The sequence below is a fragment of the Trichomycterus rosablanca genome, chromosome 21 (genome assembly GCF_030014385.1).
Source record: "Trichomycterus rosablanca isolate fTriRos1 chromosome 21, fTriRos1.hap1, whole genome shotgun sequence".
NCBI lineage: Eukaryota > Metazoa > Chordata > Actinopteri > Siluriformes > Trichomycteridae > Trichomycterus > Trichomycterus rosablanca.
The window spans coordinates 22,191,210-22,213,545 of record NC_086008.1 but is presented as its reverse complement, the minus strand read 5'-3'; the positions used below and the strand labels follow the sequence as shown (position 1 = coordinate 22,213,545).

At 47.0% G+C, this 22,336-nt stretch overlaps 1 protein-coding gene across 1 annotated transcript; it reads left to right on the top strand.

The window, feature by feature from the left end:
* The first annotated feature begins 3,701 nt into the window (after nucleotides 1-3,701).
* fam222aa (family with sequence similarity 222 member Aa) lies at nucleotides 3,702-18,317 on the top strand. The gene is made up of 4 exons (XM_063017797.1): nucleotides 3,702-3,913; nucleotides 10,083-10,232; nucleotides 14,544-18,024; nucleotides 18,055-18,317. Exons 2-3 carry the CDS (start codon nucleotides 10,151-10,153, stop codon nucleotides 15,926-15,928), a joined length of 1,467 nt encoding a protein of 488 aa, XP_062873867.1. The 5' UTR covers nucleotides 3,702-3,913; nucleotides 10,083-10,150; the 3' UTR covers nucleotides 15,929-18,024; nucleotides 18,055-18,317.
* Nucleotides 18,318-22,336: the final 4,019 nt, after the last annotated feature.

The following is a 22,336-nucleotide window of genomic DNA, read 5'->3' as shown; positions in this document are numbered from 1 at the left end:
ATTTCACAGTACATATTGAAGTTCATGTGTCCCTCAATGAAATGTAACTCCCCAACACCTGCTGCACTCATGCAGCCCCAGACCATGGCATTCCCACCACCATGCTTGACTGTAGGCATGACACACTTATCTTTGTACTCCTCACCTGATTGCCGCCACACATGCTTGAGACCATCTGAACCAAACAAATTAATCTTGGTCTCATCAGACCATAGGACATGGTTCCAGTAATCCATGTCCTTTGTTGACATGTCTTCAGCAAACTGTTTGCGGGCTTTCTTGTGTAGAGACTTCAGAAGAGGCTTCCTTCTGGGGTGACAGCCATGCAGACCAATTTGATGTAGTGTGCGGCGTATGGTCTGAGCACTGACAGGCTGACCCCCCACCTTTTCAATCTCTGCAGCAATGCTGACAGCACTCCTGCGCCTATCTTTCAAAGACAGCAGTTGGATGTGACGCTGAGCACGTGCACTCAGCTTCTTCGGACGACCAACGCGAGGTCTGTTCTGAGTGGACCCTGCTCTTTTAAAACGCTGGATGATCTTGGCCACTGTGCTGCAGCTCAGTTTCAGGGTGTTGGCAATCTTCTTGTAGCCTTGGCCATCTTCATGTAGCGCAACAATTCATCTTTTAAGATCCTCAGAGAGTTATTTGCCATGAGGTGCCATGTTGGAACTTTCAGTGACCAGTATGAGAGAGTGTGAGAGCTGTACTACTAAATTGAACACACCTGCTCCCTATGCACACCTGAGACCTAGTAACACTAACAAATCACATGACATTTTGGAGGGAAAATGACAAGCAGTGCTCAATTTGGACATTTAGGGGTGTAGTCTCTTAGGGGTGTACTCACTTTTGTTGCCGGTGGTTTAGACATTAATGGCGGTATATTGAGTTATTTTGAGGGAAGAATAAATTTACACTGTTATATAAGCTGCACACAGACTACTTTTCATTGTGTCAAAGTGTCATTTTGTCAGTGTTGTCCCATGAAAAGATATACTTAAATATCTGCAGAAATGTGAGGGGTGTACTCACTTTTGTGATACACTGTATATATATATATATATATATATATATATATATTAAATAAATAAATAAATATAGAAATATATGTATATATATATACATTAAATAAATATAGAAAAATATTTAAATTATACTTTAAATAAATAAATAAAGTGTAAGTAGGTAATTACAAAGTAAGTAAAAGTAAATAAATAAATAAGTCTAAATAAATAAAAATAAATCAGTAAGTAAAAGTAAATAAATAAATATTTAAATAAAAATAAATAAGTAATTACATAAAAAACAAACAAATAACTAATAAATAAATAAATAAGTAAACAAGTAAGCATAAATTAATATATAAATCAATAAAAATCAATAAATAGCTCAGTGGTTAAGGTACTGGACTAGTAAACAGAAGGTTGCCGGTTCAAGCCCCGCCACCACCAAGTTGCCACTGTTGGGTCCCTGAGCAAGGCCCTTAACCCTCAACGTGCTCATTGTGTTCTGCTCACTGTGTAAGTCGCTTTGGATAAAAGCGTCTGCTAAATGCTGAAAATGTAAATGAAAATGAAATGTAAATATATAAATAATAACTAAATGGGTAAAAGCAAATAAATAAATGAATAATTACGTGTAAATAAATAAATATAAAAGTAAATTTAAATTCTAATGAAATAAAGGTTATTAAAAGTACAGAAGCGGATGCTCATTTATTTAAATGGAAGTTTTAAAAAATGTTTCTCAGTGTACGTTTTAGGGACTTTACCATCTGCAGTCCATAACATTATTAACATTATTATTTTGGCCGAGTCAGATGTTCTACTGAATGATTCTGACCTTTGATCGCCTCTGTAACGGCGCTGACTGCTGAATGTGAAGAAATGAATCAATAATAATCTGTACCGATCAAAGTCAAGCTTATAAACCGTTTATAACACTTCATATGTTTAATAAGCAACTTCCTGCCTCACGCTGCTCCTTTATTATTAGCCAGATTAGCATTTTCGTGTGGCGGTTTCAGTGGTAGGTGTGAAATTGGAGTGTGTGAGCGGTTCGTCCTTCACGCTGCAGATTAGCATGAGAGTAACACAGGTGAGATAAATAAATCCAGGGTGTCGAGAGAGGAACCCGAACCTGATCCGCTCACTCAATCACTGACTGAGTCCTCGTCACCGCCTGGTTGCACGCTCTGTATGAAACGTGCTAGTCTCTGGTACTCTGGGGTCAGCTGTACCGGACACTTCTGTCACTCACACACTGAGCTTTCATTCACGCCGGGGGTCTGTGTCAGCGTCACGTGACTCTGTACAATAGAAGTGGGATTAGAACCGAACGCTCGAGTGCTGCTGACAGCCTGAAATCATCTCGTTCAGATCCTCACAGTCAGTCCAGCAACACCCACACCAAACCCCCACTCTGTATAATCACATCATTCATCTCAGACTGAATGTTTAGTTTCATTTGATTTGGTGTCCATAAACTTTTTTGGCAGACTTAGATTTGATTTTAGATGCTCAGATCTGTTCTGGGTCTTTGTTGGTAGATCAGTTTGTATTTTAAAAAGCATCATCGATACTAAACAGTGTGTTTATTTAGTATAACAGTGTAGTATGTACTGTACTGTTTAGTATGCAGTATGCAGTGTGTTGTGTGTACTGTATAGTTTGTAGTACGCAGTATGTAGTGTGTAGTATGTAGTATGCACTGTGTAGTATATATTGTATAGTGTGTAGTATGTTGTGTGTAGTACACACTGTATTATGTAGTATGTAGAATGCAGTATGTATTATGCACTGTGTAGTATGCAGTATGTAGTATGTAGTATGGATTGTGTAGTATGTAGTATGTATTGTGTAGTATTGTAGTATGTAGCAGGCAGTATGTAGTATGTAGAGTGTAGTATGTAATATATATTGTGTAGTATGCAGTATGTAGTATGCACTGTGTAGTATGCAGTATGTAGTATGCAGTATGCAGTATGTAGTATGGATAGTGCAGTATGTAGTATGCACTGTGTAGTATGTAGTATGCAGTATGTAGTATGGATAGTGCAGTATGTAGTATGCACTGTGTAGTATGTAGTATGCAGTATGTAGTATGGATAGTGCAGTATGTAGTATGCACTGTGTAGTATGCACTGTGTAGTATGTAGTATGCAGTATGTAGTATGGATAGTGCAGTATGTAGTATGCACTGTGTAGTATGTAGTATGCAGTATGTAGTATGGATAGTGCAGTATGTAGTATGCACTGTGTAGTATGTAGTATGCAGTATGTAGTATGGATAGTGCAGTATGTAGTATGCACTGTGTAGTATGTAGTATGCAGTATGTAGTATGGATAGTGCAGTATGTAGTATGTATGGTACTAAACGGCTCTTGATAATCTGACATTAAGACGCTCACACCGTCACCGTAGCAACAGCTCTCCTGCGCTGTGATTGGCGAGCTCGTGTGAATATGTAAATCACCCTCAGTGCTGATTGGTCGGTGGGCGGGGCTGTGGGCTCAGACAGCTGGTCCCTGCCGGTTGTATTGTCAGTCCGGCGGAGCCGCTCGAGCGCGCGGTGGAGGTGTGGTGTCGCGGACTCACCGGAACTCTGATCAGTCGGAACATTCAGAATCACCGCTTTATAAACGAAACGCGGGGGGTGAACAGAGTCCGGGACATCAAGGTAACGGAATAACGGGGAGTAACGGAGCACCGCGAGGAGGACCATCCCGGGACAGAGCGGAATCTATACACGGATATTTATAGGACTGGACGATACGGATTATTACCGGTATTGTTGCCGCACTTCACTGGAAGGATATACCGATAATCCCGGGAGCGCGTGTGTGTGTGTGCGTCCTCGCGCCGCTGGGAGCTGCGTGCAAGTGTAGCGGAGCACCGAGAGATTTATGGTAAACACCTTCCTCCTGCTCATGTGTGTGTGTGTGTGTGTGTGTGTGTGTGTGTGTGTGTGTGTGTGTGTGTGTGTGAGATCAAAGGCTTAAAGTTAAGCACCCGCTAGAAGGCGGTGTGTCTGAAACTGTGCCAGAAATATGCGGACACCCGATAATCCAGCACATCTTCCACACCGGTCTAACAAAGCGTTTCTTTATCACGCTTTGATGTGTTAAAAGCGGAAATGGCCTTCCCCAAACTGCTGCCTCAGGGCTGGAAGTCTGTAGCAGGAAGCGTGTAGCCCAAACTATAATAGTGTGCCGCGGATCGTTGTGCATCCGCCACCGCACTTCACAGCCTCCAAATGCACATCTGTTATGGTAAAATCGTCATGATCATTTCTGCTATTATCCTAGTGATCAGGGTTGCAGTGGGTCCAGTTCCCTACAATCACTGGACACTCAAGCTCCTCTTGGAATGCGTTATAAATGTTGTAGTATGTCTTGTCTAGGTTACTAGTCGATGTTCCAGTTCATCCCGGACGGTCAGGCCCCTCTGTGCAGCTCAGAACTACTCAGAACAGGCGTCCACATACTTTTGATTTATCTGAACATTCCGAGCTTCACTGTTAATGTAATGAAACGAGATGAATGAGAATCTCAGAGTTCTTGGACGTGCCCCAGTCCCCCCGTCCCCACCCCGGGGGGTACGTGTGCGGTACTTTGGGGAGGCGGGAGGTAGCGGGTGACAGGATGGTGTTGATGGATGTTTCATTTGGGTGGCGTGTTATTAAAGCCGTTCCAGCAGAAGCTGGGAGATGAACGAGGGCCGGTTGACTGACGGGGCCCCGGGGCCCCAGAGCGGTTCCGCTCCCCTGATGGAACTCCCGAATATTTTTAGAGGAGCGACACGCCGAGTTAAATAGCGGGCGGATAATGTGGGTGTGTGAGGGTGCATCCCCATACTATTTAATGAAAGCTGTTGGTTCAAGTCCCACCACTGCCAGGTTACTACTGTTGGGCCCTTAAACAAGGCCCTTAATCCTCAAGTTTTTAAAAAGTGGAAGTAGCCTGGACTAGTAATCAGAGGTTCGCTGGTTCAAGCCCCAACACAGCTTAGTTTCCACTCTTGGGCCCCTGAGCAAGACCCTTAAACCTCAACCGCTCAGTTGCTCAAGCTTAGTAACTAAGGTACTGGACTACTAATCAGAAAGTTGCTGGTTTAAGTCCCACCACCATCAAGTTACCGCTGTTGGGCCCTTAAGTCTCCAGTTCTTGAATAGTGACCTGAGGATGTAGCCTAGAGGTTTAGCCGCGGGTCACGTCAGGTCAACTTCATCAGAGCTGATAAGAGAGTTCGTATCGGCCCCGTCCCAAATCTGCTCCTCCTGTGAACACGCCGCTGCTGTTTGTTTACTCAACATCTGTGTGTCTGGATCTCGGCCTCGTCCCAAATCTGCTCTGTTCTCACTCAGGCTTGAAACCAGAACCCGAGAGAGAGAGAGAGAGAGAGAGAGTCAGTGTGTCTCAGGGTCTCTCGACCGTTCTTCAGTTCTGCACCTACGCGTCTGAGCTGTTTGATTTTCCTCTTTACGGCTTCTGTCGTGCGTGTGAGTGTGTGTGTGAGTGTGTGTGTGTGTGTGAGTGTGTGTGTGTGTGTGTGTAAATGTGGGGGATGTTTGATGAACGTTACGCTCAGTGTAGCTGCTTCTGTTTCACATCTGTAGTTTACACACACACACACACACACACACACACACACACACACATAGTACACTGTGTGTGTAGGTTTGTGTGTGTGTTCTGTGTTTGTGTGTAAGTTTGTGTGTGTGTTTCTGTGTGTGTAAGTTTGTGTGTTTCTGTGTTTGTGTGTGTATGTGTGTGTGTTTGAGTTTGTGTGTGTTTGTACGTGTGTGTTTGTGTGTATGTGTGTGTGTGGATGTGTAAGTTTGTGTGTGTGTGTGTGTGTGTGTGTGTGTGTGTGTGTGTGTGTTTGAGTTTCAGGACGTTTGACCTCTTTATCACAAACACACAGCAGAAACAGAAACGACTTGTTGTGACACACGGTGTGGCGCAAAGTTCACACACACACACACACACACTGTTTCCACATCACTTTTATGTTGTGACACGCAGCAGTTACATTTATTAATCCACACAGTCGGGTCTGGACTTCAGTGCCACATCATCACCGCTGCTCCTCTGCTGAAACAGGAAGGGCGATCCCTAAACTGATGGGGGCAGGACAGGGCCCCGTGTTCCCTACAGCTGTGTGTAAACCTCTGACCTCAGGCAGGTTGTGTGTTTGTCTCAGAGCCGTTGGTTTATTACCTCACATCTGTTGTAAAAGTTTTATGGTGAGTGTGTGTGTGTGTGTGTGTGTGTGGGTGTGTGAGAGCCAGTGTGTGTTAATGTGTGTGTGTGGGAGCCAGTGTGTGTGTGTGTGTGTGTGTGTGTGTGAGTGTGTGTGGGAGCCTGTGTGTGTGTGTGTGTGTGTGTTATCTGATTTGCTGCAGTAAGCAGATGCAGCAGGTCAGTCTGGATTATCTGATCCCCTGTTGAGTTGAGTGGGCGTGGTTACCTGCCCGGGTGTGTGTGTGTGTGTGAGGGTGAAGAACTGTACGTGGGATTTTGTGCACCTGTTTCAGACGGGCGTGGCTCAAACATCATGAGTTTAAAGGCGCGTCTACAAACTTCTGTACAAAACAATTAACTAAATCTGTGTGTTTGTGTCTGAGATTCATCTAGTGATTCTTATTAATCATAAAGACCAGGGTGAGGTCACTTTAACTGTGTGTGTGTGTGTGTGTGTGTGTGTGTGTGTGTGTGTGTATTTACTGATGTTTATATTTACTGTATGTGTATGTGTAATACTGTGTGTGTGTGTGTGTGCATTTGTGTGTGTGCATGCATATTATTTTGTGTATGTGTGTTTACTAAATGTGTGTGCATGTAGGTGTGTACTTACTAAGTGTGTGTGATCTTACTAAGTGTGTGTGTGTGTTCACAAAGTGTGTGTGTGTATTTACTAAGTGTGTGTGTGTGTGTGTGTTTACTAAGTGTGTGTGTGTATATATACAGTATATACTGTATATGTGTGTGTATTTACTAAGTGTGTATATATGTGTGTGTGTGTGTGTGTGTGGTTATAGCTCAGCGCTGAAATGTTGCTAATGTGATAATTGCCTTTTTGAAGGTAATTGGGGTCTAACAAAACGTTCACACACACACACACATACACACACTCACATATATGCTCACACACACACTCACATATATGCTCACACACACACTCACATATACTGTATGCTCACACACACACTCAGTCTTTGTGTGGCTCGGCGTGGGTTCTATTGTTGCAGGTCGTGACCTCTCAGTGGGCGGGTCACTCCAAACAAACACTCGTCTCAGTTCTGTCGTCTCCTTTGTGTTCACGTTCATCATCAGCAGCACAAACCTTTCACCGGATTCTGAAACATGACTGTGGGAACTCGCTTCCATCCAGCCGCAGCACCATCAGTCAGGATTAGGTACAGATCCGTATGCTTCCTCCAGCATGCTTCACAGGTGCCCCTTTGCACTGGACGTGGTGTTTGTGCTTTAGAGCTACTAGCAGCGGAGGGCGTGTTTGCTCTGCTCTGGAGTCCAGTGGCTGTGTGCTTTACACCAATCATCTCAGACTCCTTCAGTACTGGCTGAGCTGTTGTTGCTCCTGGACAGCAGGGCAGAACATTCTGAACATTCCAGCCATCCTAATGCCAGCGTGTGTCAGGTGATGGCGTGACTCCGCCCTTGATTGTACGCACCTTCAGTAACGGAATCTAATGATTAGGACTGATGCTGGGATGAGTGGTTACTATGGTAACGGTTATTTAGGTAACCAATCAGAACGCAGGATCATAAATATGTGGACGGTGTCTTTGCGTCCTCGTTTGTGCTCGTAACGGCTCCCCGGGCGACGCCTGTAAATCCCCCGCCGCCGTCTGTTCAGCATGCCGTCAAACGAACGGCGTCTCTTTAGCATCGCAATGGCAGCCAACCTGCTGCTGAGTGTGTGTGTGTGTGTGTGTGTGTGTGGATGGAAGGTGCTCATGCATGTCATTTAAATAAACAACACACTCACACCCCACACACACACACATACCACCCCTCGCCCCCCCAAATCTTTGTCTCAGGGTCGCAGTCTGTGTCTCACCCAGCCTTTTTCTTCAGCTGCCATTCAGGTCATGCTAGCTTATACGCTAACAAATAAAGTGTGTGTGAGTGTGAGTGTGTGTGTGTGTGTGTGTGTGTGTGTGTGTGTGTGTGTGTGAGTGTGTGTGTGTGTGTGTGTGTGTGTGATTGAGCCTGACAGACGGAGCGTTCACGTTTCGGGTGAAAACGTTTCGTCTGCAGACGTGCGATTCCCTCTGAGAACGTTCTGCTCCGACCTCCGGACACGCACCGCTTAACTCTGACAAAACACACACACACACACACACACACACACACACACACACACACACATACACACACACACACACACACACACACACACTAGCTTCATCTTCTCTTCATGAGCCACTTCTTTTCACTCCCACTACACCACAAATTGTGTATCAAGTACAAGGAATTTAGTAGAAAGTCTTGAGTACCCACAACCCCTATGTTTCTCGGATCTGGTGTTCCAAAGGTCTGATGTTCCAGAGCTCTCCTGTTCCATGTGTCTGGTGTTTTCAGGGTCTTGTGTTCCAAAGGTCTGATGTTCCCAGGGTCTGGTGCTCTCAGGGTCTTGTGTTTTCCGGATCTGGTGTTCCAGAGCTCTCCTGTTCCCAGGGTCTGATGTTCCCAGGGTCTGGTGTTCCAAAGGTCTGATGTTCCAGAGTTCTTCTGTTCCCGGGCTCTGGTGTTCCCCCAGAGTCTTACGTCCAGACATCTCGATGTTTCCTTGGTCCTGAATGTTCCCAGTGCCCCGTGTTCCCAGTTCCTCGTTCCTGGAGCACTTTGTTCTCAGTGTTCTGCTCCCGGAGGTCAGATTTACATGGCTCACGAGGACACGATGGAAGGACGGCGAGACTAAATTTACCTGCAGGTGTGATTATGAAAACTAACAGAACAAGAACATGCCGATCTCACAGCGTGATCACGTGACCTCCAGGTACGAGTACTGAAGGACCGCGACCCCGGGGACGAGCGCGGAGGGGAAACGGGACCCGCGGGTGCGATTAGAGAACAGCAGGTCGCTCGGGGGACGTGTGAACCCCCCTCCCGGAGCGGAGGGCTCGTCTGTGCTCGCCGGCTCCGTCCCAATCCTCCCCTTTAACGCTAATGCATATTAATAGATTTAAAAGCTTTTTTTTTTGCTAGCAGCAGAAGGGAGGAGAGCTTTAGATCTTTAGATCTTTATCTCCGTCTCTCTCTCGTCCTTTTCATTCCGGCTGGCGTGTAATTTAATCTCCGCCCCGGCGTGACTGCTGGGTACGGACGCGTCCTCGGGGTGGCTGTTATCAGGCTTTTGTCATGCTAATGCCAGCGCTAACTGGATCTTCCTGTGGAAGGTCGGGGATTATAGCCGTGACGGAACGGAGAAGGTCGATGATGATGGAACTGACGGACAGGCTGATGCTCTTTACTCAGGGATCCAGCTGAAGCAGCTTGGTGGGGTTGGGTTTAGAACCCTCAGGTAGAGCAGCAGGGGGTCTAAGGGGATCTGATCTATAAATTAGGAGCTTTGGAAACACAGCTGACTCTGTCCACAGTCAAGTGAGCTTTACATCAGTGTGAGCTCAGATCTTTAGGTTGTATCATGTTTTACCTGTGAGTCAATTTTGGACGTCATCCATCCATCATCCATCAGTCATCAATAATAACGTCACACACTGTTTATGTGTGTGTGTGTGTGTTGGAGGCATCTCTTTTTTATCGAATCTGTCTAAAGGCTCCTTCAGCAACATAAAAGATGATGGATGTGTGTGTACACACACACACACACACACACACACACACACGGCACGCTGTGAGGAGATTGATTAGAGCCGTCACTCTGCCTCATGTGGCGCTGGCACCGTACACACACACACATACACACACACACTCGTCAGCATCATCAGCCCCATCAATCACACCCACCATCACACGCCGTGTTAGCCGTGATGCTACGTCTCCGCGTTACGCTTGAGTTTTAACGTTTGTCCTCTCCGTCCTGCAGGTCGTCCGGGTCGTCCGTAGCGAGCGCTGCGTGTCCGTGAGAGCGTGTGCTAGTGTGCGTGAGCCACCATGCTGGCGTGTCTGCAGCGGAGCCTCGACGCCCCCCGCGGCACCAAGAACCCGGAGACGCCACTGTCCAGCGCTCACAAACGTAAGTACGACACCGCCGCCACTTTACGTTTAGGCACTCGTGAGGTTGTGGGCCGCTTCTTTACCCGCTGAGCTCGATGTGTTCCACCGGACAGCAGGAGTCGCTGTTGTGTTCAAACATGAGCGCTCGGGCTGGACAGTCTGGTCATTTAGAGGTGCACACGTCAGTGTGCTCAGTGCAGGTCCCAAACCCGGATACAATAATGAGGGCTCGGGTCAGGAAGGGCATCTGGTGTAAAAACTGTACCGAGTCTGAGGCGACGCCTTAATGCGGAAGCAGCCGAAATATCTCATAGTGATGCTGTTGCCGTTGATGATTCTCCTTCTTCCTCCTACGTGCTAAACCTCATGTGGCGGTCCTTCTCAGAAGGGAAACCAGCTCATGTTAGCTCATGATAACGCTGTTTGCTCATCCTTGTTTATCACCAGTGATGGCCGAGGACGAAGCCTTGAGCCGGTCGTTCCGTGACCCTCCGGTTCACCTGTTCCAGCTCCACACAAACACCGAGTTCCACCCGAGGACGTCCGGAAGGTCACGCCCACACCAAGCTCTACTCCAGACCTCAACGTCCTTCAAACTCCTACTGTCATTTTTTAGCAGAACTACAGCTCATGGTCGAGGGTCAACAGTGACCTCACGTTTTCAAATATCTTTAAACGCTCCTCAGCATGTGATCAGCGTCGGAAGACGTGACCCGAGAGCACGGATGAACTGATGGAGGAGGAGCTGCGGCGGCGGTCGGCTCGGAACAGAATTAGCTTCACTTCCTCCTGTTTGTTCTGGGTGACGGAGGCGCATTCCTCGCCCCCGCGTCTCCTTTCTCCCCTCGTCTGATTGATAGATTAGTGAGGAGGTGCAGCTCGGGTTGGAAATGACCTCCGACAATACCGACTCTGTGTGTGTGTGTGTGAGTGTGTGTGTGAGTGTGTGGGACCTCAATAGAATGATTGTTCATCAGGAAATCTGCGGCCTCCGCCGTACGTGTGTTTCAGTCGCAGGTGCGAGTGTGTGTGTGTGTGTGAGTGTGTGTATGTGCGAGTGTGTGTATGTGCGAGTGTGTGTATGTGCGAGTGTGTGTGTGTATGTGCGAGTGTGTGTGTGTGTGTGTGTGGGGGGGGAGGCACAGCGGGCACTGGCACCCAATCAGCTGTGCATATGGCGCCACTCACCGTTCCACAGGAACCAATCAGCGAGAGGCAGATTATCTCCACCAGAGGCATGCTGGGACCTCACAGGGTCTCGCAGACTTTTCCGGAAACTCAATTGTGCATTGTGGGTAATTGTGGGTAATCTTATGCTGGTGAGGTCTATTCTGTACTGACCATTCGTACAGAGGCCAGTCGGGGGCGGGAGCAGCCATGGCAGCCGTTAGTAAGACAGTTCCTGAGGGGACTTGGAAGACTGGTTCTTATTCCTGAGCTGCTTCTAAGCTTGGTGGACTGTGTACAGTGACTCCTGAGGTCCAGCAGCTTCTAACTCATGGTAGATCTTTTTGGGGGTTCTTGGATTTCCTCCTGACCTTAGCAAAACAACCACTGTTCCATGATGAGCTAAAATTAACCGCTGCAGAGTGTTGGAACACTCAAGTTCAACTCCCAGCAGAGCTGCCGACCTGGCCGGGCGTCCACACAAACATCATTGCCTGTGTCTGAAGATGGGAGGGTTGTACAGGGTCTTCTGGTGCTGCCACCACCATATGTGACCTCCAGGACTGGTTCACTAGTCCCGGACGGGATCTCTGGTGACTCTTTGGCAAGGTCTGAACTAAAAACAAACTGTTTCTTTATGCTGGAAGGAAGTGTGGTCCAAGAACCACCAGAAACAGCCGGAACAGAGGGTTTACTGTCCACAGTCAAGTGAGCTTTAATATTGAATCAAGTTTGAAGCAGAAGCTTGGTGACCCTACACTTGTCATTGACCCTTGATTGATTGCTCTCCGAGTCGCTCATGTTTTGGTTTGTTGAGATGTTCAGTCGAGTATCTGAGGGTCTCTGAGCTCCTGGTGCTCTCTGAAGGATCCACGTCGTCCCCCGAGAAAGTCTTAATGAGCACCGAGGTGTCTGATAAAACCCATCCAAATATTCCGGCTCCCTCGCAGTCGCCTCTCGGCTCGGTTCCTGAAGGACGTCGCGACTTTCTGCTGACGGCGTCACTCTGCATCGCACCCGGAACACCGGAACCTTTCTGCCTAAAAGTCTCGTTTTGGACGCCGCCGCCGCTCCATTTATCAGCTGAACGAAGTGGCTGCTGCTCCTGTGCTGCTTGGAACTAAGCAGGCGTGAAATTGACTGAATAACGTTCACCTCCGTGCTCCCCCCTCCTCCCGCACCAGGGTCGAGCGCCACTGTCGGCGGATTCTTTTATTTTGACCACTTAATCTGTTTCCCAGCAGGGATTAGTCCGACGTTCTTCAGCTGACGACTCGGCATAATTTGGTTTAGCGGGAAAATCAGAGGTCTGGTTTATAATCTACATCGTACAAGGTGAAACCGGAAAATCTACTGGGTCATAAGTATGTAGACAGCACAGCAACCAGCTCTTTATACCATCGTTAGACGCTTCTGATAGACATCAACAACCTCCTGGACCCTCTCCGGTTGGACTGTTGACCACTTTCGTTGGCATAATTGGTATAGTCCATATATTTATAACAGGGTTAAAGATCAGGAGCTTCCAGTCCATTCCAAGAGCTTTGGTTCTAGCCTGATATAACCGTTCCAGAAACAGTTCCAGGTCCTGATAGAACACTAGGTTATGTCCAAGATCCAAGAAATGATCCACTACTCCAGGTCCCAGAGCGCAGTAGGTACACTGCTGTTGGGTTGGTTTAAACTCCATGTGATCAGTAGAACTCTCAGTCTTGCACAGCTGCTGGTTGACTGTGTACAGTGATTTCAGAGTTCCAGCAGCTTCTAATTCATGGTAGGACTTCTTTGGGGGGTTCTTGGGTTATATCTAGGGTTTCACTTGGGTTGTCTTCCTGTGCTTAGCAAAAAGACCACTGTTCCACACACTGTGTTGGTCCAGATGGTCTTAGGACCTACAGTTGCTCAGAGATATAGACGTTTAAGCTTGGATTAAGCTTGGTTGACTGTGTACAGTGACTCTTGTGTTCCAGCAGCTTGGGGTTCTTGGGTTATATCTAAGGGTTTTTACTTGGGTTTTCTTCCTGTGCTTGGTAAAAAGACCACTGTTCCACACACTGTGTTGGTCCAGGAGATCTTGGAACCTGCAGTCGCTCAGAGATGGTGTCCAGTGACCTTTCACCCTGCAGATTTCCTGCTCTCCTGCAAGTCTGTCTGAGCTGGATGTAAATAAAGCTGCACTGGAGCCGACAGGATGTGTTTTCGTTCCCACACCGACACTCAGTTCTGCTGCGCGGGCGGAATTTAGTTTCACAAAGCGCCGAGCTAATAGCGCCCGGGGTTCAGAAAGATCTCCGCACATCCAGTTCTCCAGAAGAGCCGTTTGTTTCAGAGCGAGCGTCCGCACGGCAGACGGGAGAACATAAAAGAGATGAAGAGATAATGATGGAGATTATAAACCTTCCATTGTGGTTTCCCAGCAGCACCTGCGGCTTTCATGCCGGCCCATTCACGTCTGCCATAATAACCGCTCTGTCCGAGCTCCTCTCCCGCGTCGGAAAACTGAAAACACACTCACACACACACACACACACACACACACACACACACACACACACACACTCTCTCACACGTGCTGTCTGGTTGAAAGTTCATTCCGGTTGGTGGATTAGCTTGTGCAAGCAGAAGCTTCCAGACTGTGGAATGTGAACTGCGCTGACCAGTCTGGAATCAGCTCAGAGTTCTGGGACTCTCACAGCTCAGCATTGCAGAACGTTTTGGAACGTGGTGGTCAGGGTTGTAGTTGGGTCAGGAACAAACCAGAAACCGTAGGTGCGATGCGAGAACACAGACTGGGTGGGGCACCTGTCTAGACAGACAAACCACACCTACACACAGATTAGGCATCTTTTTGTGAGGTGGGTGGAAGAAAACACAAGTGGACTTAGGAGAACTTCCAAAGGGAGTGACCTGAGCTTAGGATCAAACCCTGGTCCCCAGGACCCATGATTTTGTGTGGCATCCACTACAATTCAGTCTTTGTTTTAAACTGAAGTTGTCCTTTAAGGGTCAGGTTGAGAAACAATGCTGGAGTGGTCAGGAGGACCATGGGGACTCCCTGGATTAGAACTCTTCCAGATTTGGGGTGGGGGGACCTGTCAAAGAAACCAAATAAGACAAGTGGACCATCTATGAACATCTTATTAACGAAGACTTTCTTTTTCAGGGGGACCAAGCATGGCCGTCCAGTCTCCACGCTACCCGAGCACAGCAGAACTGGACGCTTATGCCCAGAAGACGGCCAACAATCCACTGTCCATCAAAATCTTTCCCACTAACATCAGGGTCCCTCAGCACAAGCATCTCAACCGGACAGTGAATGGGTTGGACACAACGGGGCAGCGGTACAACCCGTATCTTCAGCCGGGCGCCTATAAGGGTCTCCTGGCTGTTGTCAAGGTCTCATCCAAGCCATCATCATCTTCTTCATCTTCATCATCATTCGTTGCTTCCTCGAAGGCTGTGGTGAAGAATGCCGAGGGAAGACGGACTAAGCTCTCTCCGGCACATTTGGCTGTGGCTCCCTACAAGGTAGGCTTCAACACGGTGGCCCCGAAGCCACCCGAAGCCACAGGACTCACGGTGCCCCCGAATGTGACGGTTCCTGGCTCGTTGATCCCTCTACCGGGCACCAGAGGGCTGAACCTGGCGGCTCAGTCCAACCTGCCGTCAATCCAAAGCATCATCTACCAGATCAACCAGCACTGTCAGGCTCAGGCTCTTCAGCAGGTCTCGACACATCCAAGCCCCTGCAAGCAGGGTACCAATGCACTCGCCATTTCCTCCGGCTCAGGGGGGAATTATGCAAATCTGGTTCCACAAGGGAACCTGGGATATCCAGGGACGGTACTGCCGGGGCAGAACGGCGATGCCGCAAAGGTGGCTGCGTATTCGGAGAGTCTGGATTACATCCTGTGGCAGAAGCAGCATCAACAGCACCAAGCCGTGTTGAGGATGTACAGCGGCGGGAGTGCTGGAAGTAGCGTCGTTAGCAAATCCCCGGAATCATGTGTCCCGAGCATCCTTGTAGGCGGCTCGCAGGGATCTTCCTTCTCCAGGACGTACGCAGTAATGCCCAGCATAAGTGGAGGACCCGGGCTGGACAAACTGAGCTCGTCTCCTTTGAACTGTGCAGCGATGCCGGGGAGTTTGGCTCTGGGGCAGTATTTCGCACCTCCTTGGAACAGCGTCCTGGTCACCCCTGAAAGTGACTGCTACAACCCTCAGGAGTTGCCTCCCGGGGCAACAAGCATCGGGCACAAGGAGCTGGGCTTCCTGCCTCATTATCCTCACCTTCACAATCACCACCATCATCTCCATCAGCATGCGGTCATGGACAGCTCGGGGGGCGTGTGCTGCAGCCTGCCCAGCAAGGGCTTGTGTAACGCCTCGGTCCTCAGCAGCAGCCTGCAGTCTCTGGAGTACCTGATCAACGACATCCACCCTCCCTGCATCAAGAAGCAGATGTTGGGGAAGGGCTACGAAACCGTCTCAGTACCGCGACTCCTCGATCATCAGCACGCGCACATTCGACTTCCTGTTTACAGATAGAGGCTCCTGCTGACGGGGGAGAATCTTCTCAATCAGACGGTTTGGGGTTCCGTAGTGAACTGTGGTGGTTTTGCTTTGCAGGAAGATCTGTGTGGTAACCTGGATCACAAGAAGTATCAGGGAAAATTCCAAGGGAACAGCCTGCTGGAACCTGAAGTTTGGGATGTCTTGCTTTTTCTTGCCAGCAGGGATTTTTGTTTGACTTTTGGTACTCGTTTCATTTCTTCCGTTTTACAGAGGTTTGGACTGACCTGCAGAAATAAAAAGAAGGTTGTTTTTATGTTCCTACAGTACACAAAACATCAAGTGACCCTTGAGGTTACACGGTCGACTCTAACGAAGATGAAGACGAGGCTACCGACTCGACGCTGAGTGTCATTTAAGAATCACTTACGATTTCTTTTAAAGATAATTTAATTTGAAGTATAATGATGGTTATAATTTTGAAGTTGCACTGCGTTCGGGATCTTGTGAAGGGATCAGAAGTGTGTAGTTTAAATTTAACGTATTTATAAATCTTGAAAAACTTGAATTTATTTTTGTTTTGTTTAATATTTGTAGTATATAATAATGATAAGCATTTGGCTGCTAAGAGAAATTCACGTAAATGCTTAGTTTTATATATATATATATTTTCTTTCTTTTATTTGGTCATTATTTTTGATTGAGCTTGAAATCCTGTAACTCTGAAGGTCTGATCACTGCTCTGGGTTCTTGAGCGACCGCTACTAACACTGGAATCCACTTAGAGGTTTGAAACGTTTCCAGAAACCCTGTTTCCTAATTGAGTCTAAGACTTTTAAACCTTTGGCGTGACGTTAGAGACGTTTGTTCCCGGATCCTCAGGCATGGGGGTAGGTGTAGTAGAGGTAGTAGAGCGTCCGAAACTACCAAGAGGGAGTAAACCACCAAGAATTATCATTGTTTACAATAAAAAAGAATCCAGAATTTCATCTGTTGATGCATATTGTTTAGAAAGAGAGTCACGCTATACTCTACATGCATCCTCCACCACTGTGCTGGTGCCACCACATTTTGTGGTGACATTTAAGAGAATCCCTTTACAACATTTTTGGGCTCGGACCTGGCCAACTGTGCCTGAAGGGTGCCTGGTCAGGTCGGTCAAGAGCTCAAGCTACCCAAACCAAATCCCACTGTAGTACTCCAGTCTGTTCACTTCGTCAGATGTAGCCTAGTGGTTAAGGTACTGGAATAGTAATCAAAAGGATGCTGGATCCAAGACCCACCACTGCCAGGTTGTCACTGTTGGGCCCTTGAGTAAGGCCCTTAACCCTCAATTGCTTAGATAATATACCATCACGGTACTGTAAGTCCACTGTTGTCCAATGATGTCATTTAACTGGTTCCTTATGATTATGCTTGACTAGACTGGGTGACTTCTCTGTGCCCATATGCACAGGGCTAGTGTGACTCTTGACGTTTGTTGCAAAGTGTGTGGATCAGTGGTCTTTTGCCAAGGTTTGAGAAAAAATGGAACCATCTGTCAGATATGATCCAAGAAGAGCTAGAAAAGTGACACTGTCCACAGCCGAACAAGCTTGGAGTGCTACTCTAAAAGAAAGAGACTCTCGTCCTGCTTCTTTTAATCTGTCGATATGATCAGCCACAAACCTCAGCCGTGTGAAGCTTGCTTGACTGTAGGCAGTGACGCTTGTGTGGCTAGCGGTAGCAACGTGTCCCGAGTATTTTGACCCTCGATTTTCGAGGAGACGAGACAGAACCGGATTCCAGGTCGGTAACGGTTCGAGAAAAGTCGGTGTGGATTCGTTCCAGAGTCGCAGGCTTGTGCTCCTGCTAACGCTAGTGCTAATTAGCGATGTGAAGGCAAATTGCTCGGCCGTGTGATCTTATTTAAAACAGATGTTCAGGCTCTTCCTGTCCGGAAATCTTAAACAATCACGTCCGATCCAGCTGTGACGTCCCTGTCGGTGTGCTGCACTCATCCAGCTGTGGGGGCGCGGGGGGGTGGGGGGGGGTGAACACAGAGTGAATTGGTTTAGCGTTCCCGGCGCTGAATTAGCGTTTCCTTTGTTCGTCTGGTTTCATCGGGAGATTGAATGGCTAAATTGTGAGAGGTATGAGGGGGCGGGACGGGGGGAGGGGAGGTTAGTCTGGGTTCGTGCCAGAGGCAGAAAGACGACTGGATTTATGAAGTGCAATTATTTACATTTAATTATGTACGAAGGTTTTTTACTTTCCTCGTCTGAGCTCACACCAAAAAACCTGAAAAAAATAATAAAGAAAAACGTTTTTGATTTGTTTTGTTTCTTTGTAATTGTGGAACATTCCTGCTGTTCTGTATCAACAATTCTCTTTATTTTGAGTTTTTCTTTTTTCTTTTTGATGTCTTGAGGTGCAAAGAATAAATCTGTTGAGTTTATTTAAAACAAAAAAAGTGTCGTCCTTTTTATTCTGGTGATTTCAAACCTGATCGGATCAACCGAACTCTACATGTTTCAGAATCTGTGTTAAAATATTTATGATTCTTTATTTTTTAAAGGAAAATATATTTTGTGACATCACAACAACGTAGTTCTGGTTGTCTTGTAGTCATTTGGACGTATTTTGACCATGTTTGGATTAGAGATGTTTGAAATTCAGACTTTAAAATGACTGTCACATCTGAAATATTAAGAAAATGTACAGATTCTCTATATGGTCAAAAGTATGTGGACACCTGACACTCATCCCGTTTCAAAAACCTCAAACCACCATGTTTTACCTCATCTAATCTTTTATATTATGTATTTTTATGAACAGACTATGGATCTGTGGATCAGAGGCACATGATGAACGTTAAGGCCTGGCTCACGATCAACATTCCAATTCATCCCAAAGATGTACAACGTGGTTAAAATCAAAGCTCTGTGCAGAGATGCGTTCTCTGGATCCGAACTCGTCACACTATGTGTTTATATATCTATGTACACATGGGTCACGCAGGTACAGGAAAGGCCCTTCCCCAAAGTGTTGAGTCAACAGTTCACAATAAGTACGGCTGAGGAAACAAACCTTTTTAAAACTGTCAACACCAAACAGCCAAAATACTGTATAATAGACGCCACGTTTCAGTCACATTCCAGCTTTTGATACTGAAATCCCACTCGTGTCTACCCATGATGAAAGTAGGCTAGGTTAACAGCAGCTTAGCGCTAATGCTACCCTCATGTACTGCATTATTTATGGTGCGTTTTGGCACTAGCAGTAGTGGCTAGCGATAAGTAAGGAAATCACTCTGCTACTGAAATCCTACTCGTGTCTACCTATGATAGACGTAGGCTAGGTTAATAGCAGCTTAGCACTAATGCTATCCACATGAATCGCTATTGTTTTACTGTTGTTATGTTTTGGAGGTGCAGGTGTAGATTTGTATGTTTGGTTCTTGGTGGAGGACAGGGGTGAATTAAATCAGGTGAGGTGTTTCTGACGTGTTAGCAGGTGCACACCAGGTCGGTTTTGCATAGAAATGAGACGTCTGATGTTGTCAGGCTTTCCGGCATCTGGCGGGACGCGGCGTCTGCTTCAGCGTGGCGGGTGAAACCACAACCATCGCGGCTGCTGTTAGCGTCCTGATCAGATCGTCCGATTAAAGGTGTGAAGCGGAAGCTCCGGGCGAGTGTTTAATCTGTTCGCTCGGGGTCGGGTTTGTTCTGTAATGCTGTTAGCAGACTGATACTGATGCTCACCAATGCTAATATGATATCTAGCACAACGTTCTTTATTATCATCCAGACACTCAACTCAAGTTCCAGCTAGCTAACTAACCTAGCGATAAAATACACCAGATTTTGGAGTGTCTGCAAATTTGCATCTATTTACTTACAAGAGCATCGGAGGTCAGACGCTGGTGTTAGACGTCCTGATTTATACTAAATCTGCTCAGTATAGCTGCCATGGTCATAGTTGTGGAGTGAGGTGCCCAACAAGGCAATCAGGTGTCCACATACTTTTGGTCCTTTAGGGTCTCTCTGAAAACCTGGTGACCCGCCCTGCTTCCCAATACCTACCTGTTCAGCTCTTCAGTACAGAGGATTATAATCAGACCTGGAGCTCATGATCAGAATATTTAGATGCTATACACCCATTATGCCATCACAGTTTTAGCTTACTAAGCTAACACAGTTAGCTTCAGGACGTTTAACCCGCTAGCACACCGGCTAACGTCTCCCTCCGTGTACCGAAAACGCTTAAACCGTTCCTGACGCCCCAATTTACAAATAAACGACACTCCTATAATTACACCTTTATACAGATTAAACATCAATGAGAATGTATTTACATGTGAAAAGAACATTCGTTCCGCACTGCATGCTGGGATTGATCTTCAGCGCTGAGGAGGACTTGGACGCTCCCTCGTTATTCAGTCAGATCATCACTCAGAATTACGGCGCCTCAGTAGGAGCATTGAGCATTGGGGAGCGCATGAATTCGTTTCCATCACTGATTCTCTCACACGAACCAGCTGGACGGATCCCGTCACAGATCTTCTGATGTGGTTATTTCATGTTGAGCCATCTGGGACAGTCTGATGAAGCGTTCCTCACATCTCCTCTCACAGCAGGAGGACCTGGAGCTCGTGATGGAGCTCGTGATGGAGCTGTGATGGAGCTGTGAGCTTGTGTAAGTCCTTCGTGGCTCTGGAGAGAGAGACGTGTGAAGTGTGTCGGTTCACATCCAGAAACCAGCTTCTCACTCTTTATTAAAAGCCACCGAGAGACTTTTGCCGAGTCGAGCGTGTGAAAAGGGTCGAGGGTTCGGGGTCACGGGCTGATCCCCCCCCCCCTCCGATTCTTAACCTCTAGACAGACAGGAGGACAGATGGGTGAGAGAAGAATGGAGGTCTGTGAGAGGAACAGAGAGAAGAGAATTCCTCAGCTGCTGCGAATGCTAATGATGTAGTGAATGAGAAGTGTGGGTGAGAGAGGATGGATGGATGTTTCTTATTTGTCAGTATCAGTTGAGAACACTGTGCATACCTCAGGGTTCTGTGCTTGGACCAGTGTTATTCTCATGGTTGGAAATAACAAAAGCTACCAGCAGTGAACTTCATCTCCATAAAAAACTAATGAATAAATAATACAAAATAAAATAAAGGGCGGCACGGTGGCTCGGTGGGTAGCACAGTTGCCTAACAGCAAGAAGGTCATGGGTTCGATCCCCAGGCAGGGCGGTCCGGGTCCTTTCTGTGTGCATGTTCTCCCCGTGTCTGCATGGGTTTCCTCCGGGAGATCCGGTTTCCTCCCACAGTCCAAAGACATGCAGTCAGGTTAATTGGAGACACTGAATTATCCTATAGGTGAATGGGTGTGTGTGTGTGTGTGTGCAATGCGATGGACTGGTGCCCGGTGTTACTGTGTGCCTTGCGCCCATTGAAAAGCTGGGATAGGCTCCAGCACCTGGATAAGTGGATAAGAAAATGAATTAATGAATGAAAATAAAATAAATATCATATAAATCATAGACACTAAAGTGTTTAGTAGTTTAAATAAATGATTTAATACGGTGTACCTCAGGGCTCGACGCTCAGACCATCCTGTATTCTTACTCATTTGTTTACCACAGAGCTCAATGCTTTTAATAATTCTAAGTTTATTAATGATGATGAATTTGATTTTATCATCAGTAATGATGTATAAAAGAGAAGCGGTTCAGATCTTGACGTGATCTCTCTCTCTCTCAGTCTCAGGTTCCCGGCGGTGCTAGCGCGGTGCTAGCGCGGTTAATTAGCCGACGTCTGCTTCCCTTCAGCCGTCCCTCGGATGGAGTCGAGGGTTACGAGCGAGACAGGAAGTGTGAGGACGGCCGTGTGTTAGACTTCCTTAATTAAATGCTGTGACCCTGCAGGTCACGGTGCGGGTGAAGGTGCGCCTGTGCGCTCGTGTGTGTGTGTGTGTGTTAGTGTGTGTGACGCCCAGCCTTTATCAAACATCCGTGAAGCGTAAAAGTCTGGACGCCGTGGCGAAGGTCAGTCTGAGATGATGAGATCCTGTCTCGTGCTGCTCTGTCTGGGTTCTGTTCCGGAGAGCTCGTGGATTTCTGCTCGTTATTAAATTTCATTACGTCTCTATTGAAATTTCCTTGATTTAATAAAATGCCACCGTCTCATTATTTTCATCGTCCACATGAATGATCTTGTTAATTGGCCACGTCTGGGTCTTCAGTGCTTAAAAATACACTTAAAATTTACTATACACACACCATACTGCCAAAAGTATGTGGACACCGCTCAAGACACACCTGTTTCTAACACCAACCTGCTGCTACAGTGTGAGGTCCATAAACAGAACCCTGTCCTCCATGTGTGGGATCAAGCGCCTGACTACGACTGCACAGTTGCTCTTTTCACTCAATGGGTACAAATTCCCACAGACACCATGTGAATCCTTG